Consider the following 5000-nt stretch of genomic DNA (forward strand, 5'->3'; position numbering starts at 1 on the left):
AAAGGAGGCCGGATCGCTGGTCAGACTGTACGTCAGGAGGAGAAAATCCGTCTCGGAGAAGATAGTCGAGATCAAACTGGTTAAAGGACCCAAAGGTACGGCAGCAAAAGCACTAAATCTAGTCGTGTATAACCGTGTGCTGCTTTAAATGCATTTTTTGTAGTTTAAAATATATAAAATTATGTTTTTAAAAAATGTGGAAAAGAAAAGAACTCTTCTGTAATCCTTATCTAATCTTCCTTGAATGAAGAAAAAAAATTAAAACAAGAAAAAAAAAAAACATTTGTAGGACCTTCTGTTTTTTTTTATTATTATTTATTTATTTTTTTATTGATTTGTAATCTTTTTTTTTTTTTTTTTTTTTTTTTTTTAAATGAACTATCATGATTTTTTTAAGCCTTGTGTTTTTAACTCTAGTGTTTTAACTGTAGTGCATGTTCCTCCATCTACTGCACCAAACATGAGTTGCCATGGAAGCCGTTTTCCCCCCACCTCCCTGCCCCGTACGCTGTCTCTCTGCACCCTTGATGACAGCGGCGTCGTTATTGATCAGTTTTATTTTCTTTTTATTTTAGCAGTTATCATTACAACCCCTCAAATCTTTCAGAAAAAGTCAGATGCTATCTTATAACAGTCTAGATTTGTTAGACGTGCCTCGCGTCGTCCTGAACGTGGCGCGGAATAATCAGCTTTTTATGGCTGTGTTTATAACAAACGTTCACTAGAGCAGTTCATGGTATGATATGATCATCTTGTCTGAGATCAGATGTGGTGATCTGCTGTTTATTTACTCCTTATACAGTCAGGGTTGCATTACTTGTGGATGATGAGTGCTATCACTCACCACTATGTTTTTTTTTCTTCTCAGGTCTGGGATTCAGTATAGCAGGAGGTGTGGGCAATCAGCACATACCAGGAGACAACAGCATCTACGTCACCAAGATCATCGAAGGAGGTGCAGCACACAAAGACGGCAGGCTGCAGATCGGAGACAAACTCCTAGCTGTGAGTCCGACGCCGTAACCACTGGAATCGTACAGAACCCGGAAGGCTGTCTGTTGTTTGTATCATGCTCAATAATGTGTGTGTGTGTGTGTGTGTGTGTGTGTTAGGTGAACAGTGCGTGTCTGGAGGAGGTGACCCATGAAAATGCCGTGACTGCCTTGAAAAACACTACAGACGTGGTGTATCTGAAAGTGGCCAAACCCAACAGTGTCTTCATGAACGACAGCTTTGCCCCTCCTGACGTCACTAACTGTGAGTGACGCCGAACATCAGCACCAATTAACATTCATCACTGTTAATACTGAACACGTGACCACTAGATTTTATACACTAGATATATTCGTGTAGATGGGTAGATAGCGGGAAGGATAGATTTAGGGAGATGGATGGATGGAAGGTTAGACGGTTGAATGATGGTTGGATAATGGTTAGATTTGGGTAGATGGAGGGATGGCTGGATTTGTTTAGAAGGTTGGAAGGATTGATGGAGATGGATGGATGGAGATGGATGGATGGACAGATACGTAGATGGTTGGATTTTGGAAGATTAAAGGATTGAGGTTTTGGTAGATAAAATGAGAAACCGAGTGTGTGTGTGTGTGTGTGTGTGTGTGTGTGTGTGTGTGAGTGAGAGAGAATGTGTGAGAGAGACAGAGAGAGAGAGAGACAGACAGAGACGCACAGAGAGAGAGAGAGATAAAGAGAGAGAGAGAGAGACAGACAGAGACAGACACAGAGAGAGAGATTGATGGAGATGGATGGATGGACAGATACGTAGATGGTTGGATTTTGGAAGATTAAAGGATGCATTTGGGTAGATAGAAGTGTAGATGGTTGGATTTGGGCAGCTTGGATGGAGGTCTGGTTTTGGGTAGTTGGAAGGACAGATAGATTTGTTTAGAAGGATAGAAGAATGGCTATAGGGAGATGGATGGATAGACAGATAGTTGGATGATGGTTGGGTTTGGGTAGATGGATTTGGGGACTAAGGTTTGATGGACGGAATTGGGTCGATGAATGTGGATGGATTTCAGAAGATGGGTACATGTAGATTAATGAGGATGGATGGATGGTTGTAGGTTTATAGAACAGATCGCTCTTCTCACAGTATTTACTCTCTAACATTGTTTGCAATATGACCATTTTATCTTCCGTTTCTTTTCCCCTCAGCTTATTTCCAACACATGGAGAACCACATTAACACCCCCAACTACCTGAACCAGTCGCTCCCGCCGCCCTCCTCCGGACGTTTCTCCCCTACACCCAAGAGCCCTCTCGGGGATGACGACGCATTGAGGTAGTGTTCATCTCCAGCTTTGTGTTTAAAACACACTTTGCTTTTATAAACATGGCCTCGGTTATCTGTCAGCTATTGCCTGTCAGTCATTTCAGGAAGCTCCGCCTCTTCCGCTAGTCATGGAGGTGGAAAATTGTGTTGGGTTTGAAATTTTGCGTTTGAATACAGTTGCAGTTTATTTTACTTTATTTTGTTTCAAGTTATTAGCTGTGTGTCGTATCGTTCTCTCTCACGTCTTTCGCTCTGCTTTGCATTTCTCACATCTTTTCCTCTGCACAAAGAGATGATGAGATGAAATTATGAAAGATTTATTGGTGCCCATGAATTGTGGTGTGTGTGTGAAACAGCCATATCTGACACTCTATTCTTCCCCTTGCTGCTCCCCCCCCCCCTCTCTCTCCCCCCCTCACCTCTCATCTTCCTCTCTCTCTTTATTTCTGGAGCTCAAGGTCACCACAGTTTAGCCGTGCTTTCAGACCGAGTGGATCTTGCTGCTGTGTGATAATATAATTGAGCAGTTGTCACTCAGAAAATGACACACATTCCGCCATCAATTTAGTCTTCCTTCACGAGTCCTTGGGATAAGTGCGGAATGGAGGGATGTGTGTTCACTCGCTGCACTGACAGTTCTTTGTCAATCCTCATATGAAATGTTGCTAAGTGCACACAGCACTCTAATACAGATAGATGAGATTGTATACAGGCAGTGTACAAGTAGGTGTGTGTGTGTGTGTGTGTGCGTGCGTGTGTGTGTATTTATTATCATTATATATACAGTATATATATTATTCCCTATGTGATGTCTATAATATAAAGCTGAAGTTAATGAGCATGATTCAGAATAAACACACTTGGGGAATTTAGAAGATATTTTAAAAGATTTTAAACACTGTAACTGTAGTTTTTCCACATTGTAAGTGAAGAGTATCACGTTCATAGATTTGTGTTATTGATGCTCTTCTTACTGAGCACACCGTCAGCAGGGAGGATCCGGTTGCCAGATCCCCTTCCTTGAGTTACAGAGACTCTGTTTCTCTCTCTCTCTCTCTTTCTCTTTCTCTCTCTCCGTCTCTCTCTCTCTCTCCCTCTCTCCCTCTGTCTGTGTGTCTCTGTCTGTCTCTCTCTCTTTATCTCTCTCTCGCTCTCTCTGTCTCTGCCTCTCTCTCTCTTTCTGTATCTCTCTTTGTCTCTATCTCTCTCTCCCTCTCTGCCTCTGCCTCTCTCTCTGTCTGTGTGTCTCTGTCTGTCTCTTTCTCTGTCTCTCTCTCTGTCACTCTCCCTCTCTCTCGCTCTCTGTCTCTCTCTCTTTCTCTGTCTCTCTCCCTCTCTCTCTCTCTCTCTCTCTCTGTCTGTGTGTCTCTGTCTGTCTCTTTCTCTGTCTCTCTCTCTGTCACTCTCCCTCTCTCTCGCTCTCTGTCTCTCTCTCTCTCTCTCTCTCTCTCTCTCTCTCTCTCTGTCTGTGTGTGTTTGTCTGTCTCTCTGTCTCTGTCTCTTTCTCTTTATCTCTCTCTCTCTCTCTCTCTCTCTCTCTCTCTCTCTCTCTCCCTCTCTGTGTCTCTCTCTTTCTGTCTCTCTCTTTCTGTATCTCTCTTTCTGTATCTCTCTTTGTCTCTCTCTTTCTCTCTCTCTCTCTCAGACACACACATACACACACTCACACCTCAATCTTTGGTGAACTACAACTGGGCTTTAGGTTGATAGAGATATCAGCAATGTTGTGCTTTTTTAAAGAAAATTTTCTTTCTTTTTTTTTTTTTTTTTTAATAACAATTAAATCCTTGTTTGGATGCAGCAGATTTGATGGTAAAATTTCTTACTAACCTTTACCACTAACTAAAATTTAAAATTGTTATTTGAAAGTTTTAAAATTGTAAAATTTTTTCTTGTTAGCGTTAATTTTTTTTTTCTTTCTTCCAAATTAAAAATCTATATTTAAATCCTTTTTCTATGTAAAAACATTCACTTGTTTCATATTGTGTATAATGTCTTTGCACGTCAGTGTCCTGACTGATCTTTCCATCACCTCACCCACACATACAGTTCACTCTCAGTGGTCAGGGTTAATGTCTCATTTTATACAACATACCATCATCTGTCTTCTCTCTCGACCCTTAAAACTGCATCTCTTTATAAGAGCAGGTTGACATTTAGACCGACATCATTCTCATCCCTAACCCAGATATCGCTTACCTTTGTAAATGTGCTTTCGTTTTTAATAAACATGTATGCTAACGTGTCATCGGTCCTCATCTCTATCTCGTCAGCGAGAGCGTAAACAAGATTAGTCTAATGTGGTGTAGTAATTTGTTTAAGAGGAATTGAATTTGGAAAAATTTGCCCGTTTCTTTGGTTAATCACAGTAACAAGTAGCTGATAAAAATGACCGGTCATTTCACTTCCTCTCCTTTTTTCACGCGCTTTAATCCCTCACATTGTCTGTTTAATATTCAGCTCTTCATCAAAAAGCTGATCATTCAGGAACTCCTATGAATTATTAAGTCATGTTAATTATTAATAACTTCTGTTAGATAGGAAAGGTAGGTGTGTAGTGATGAGATTCACAGGGTAGAGATAACTTGTATCTGAATACTTCATTATTTCCATTAAATGTTTAAATACAAACGTCTACAATAGATAAATAGTTTTATTAATACATTTATAATATCAGTAGCATTTTTTTTTTTTAAACATTTTGCTA

At 40.5% G+C, this 5000-nt stretch overlaps 1 protein-coding gene across 13 annotated transcripts in view; it reads left to right on the forward strand.

Annotated features, from left to right (window-relative positions):
• The window catches only part of dlg1b (discs large MAGUK scaffold protein 1b), an 81102-nt gene that overhangs the window by 54827 nt on the left and 21275 nt on the right, over window positions 1–5000 (forward strand). For all 13 annotated transcript variants that reach the window (XM_060868005.1, XM_060868015.1, XM_060868023.1 and 10 more), the window contains 4 exons: window positions 1–95; window positions 869–1005; window positions 1113–1257; window positions 2176–2302. The exon at window positions 1–95 is cut by the window's left edge and continues 75 nt beyond it. In XM_060868005.1, coding sequence (XP_060723988.1) covers window positions 1–95; window positions 869–1005; window positions 1113–1257; window positions 2176–2302 — 504 coding nt within the window. The remainder of the gene's footprint in view (window positions 96–868; window positions 1006–1112; window positions 1258–2175; window positions 2303–5000) is intronic.

This window comes from Tachysurus vachellii, chromosome 1 (genome assembly GCF_030014155.1).
Source record: "Tachysurus vachellii isolate PV-2020 chromosome 1, HZAU_Pvac_v1, whole genome shotgun sequence".
Classification (NCBI taxonomy): domain Eukaryota; kingdom Metazoa; phylum Chordata; class Actinopteri; order Siluriformes; family Bagridae; genus Tachysurus; species Tachysurus vachellii.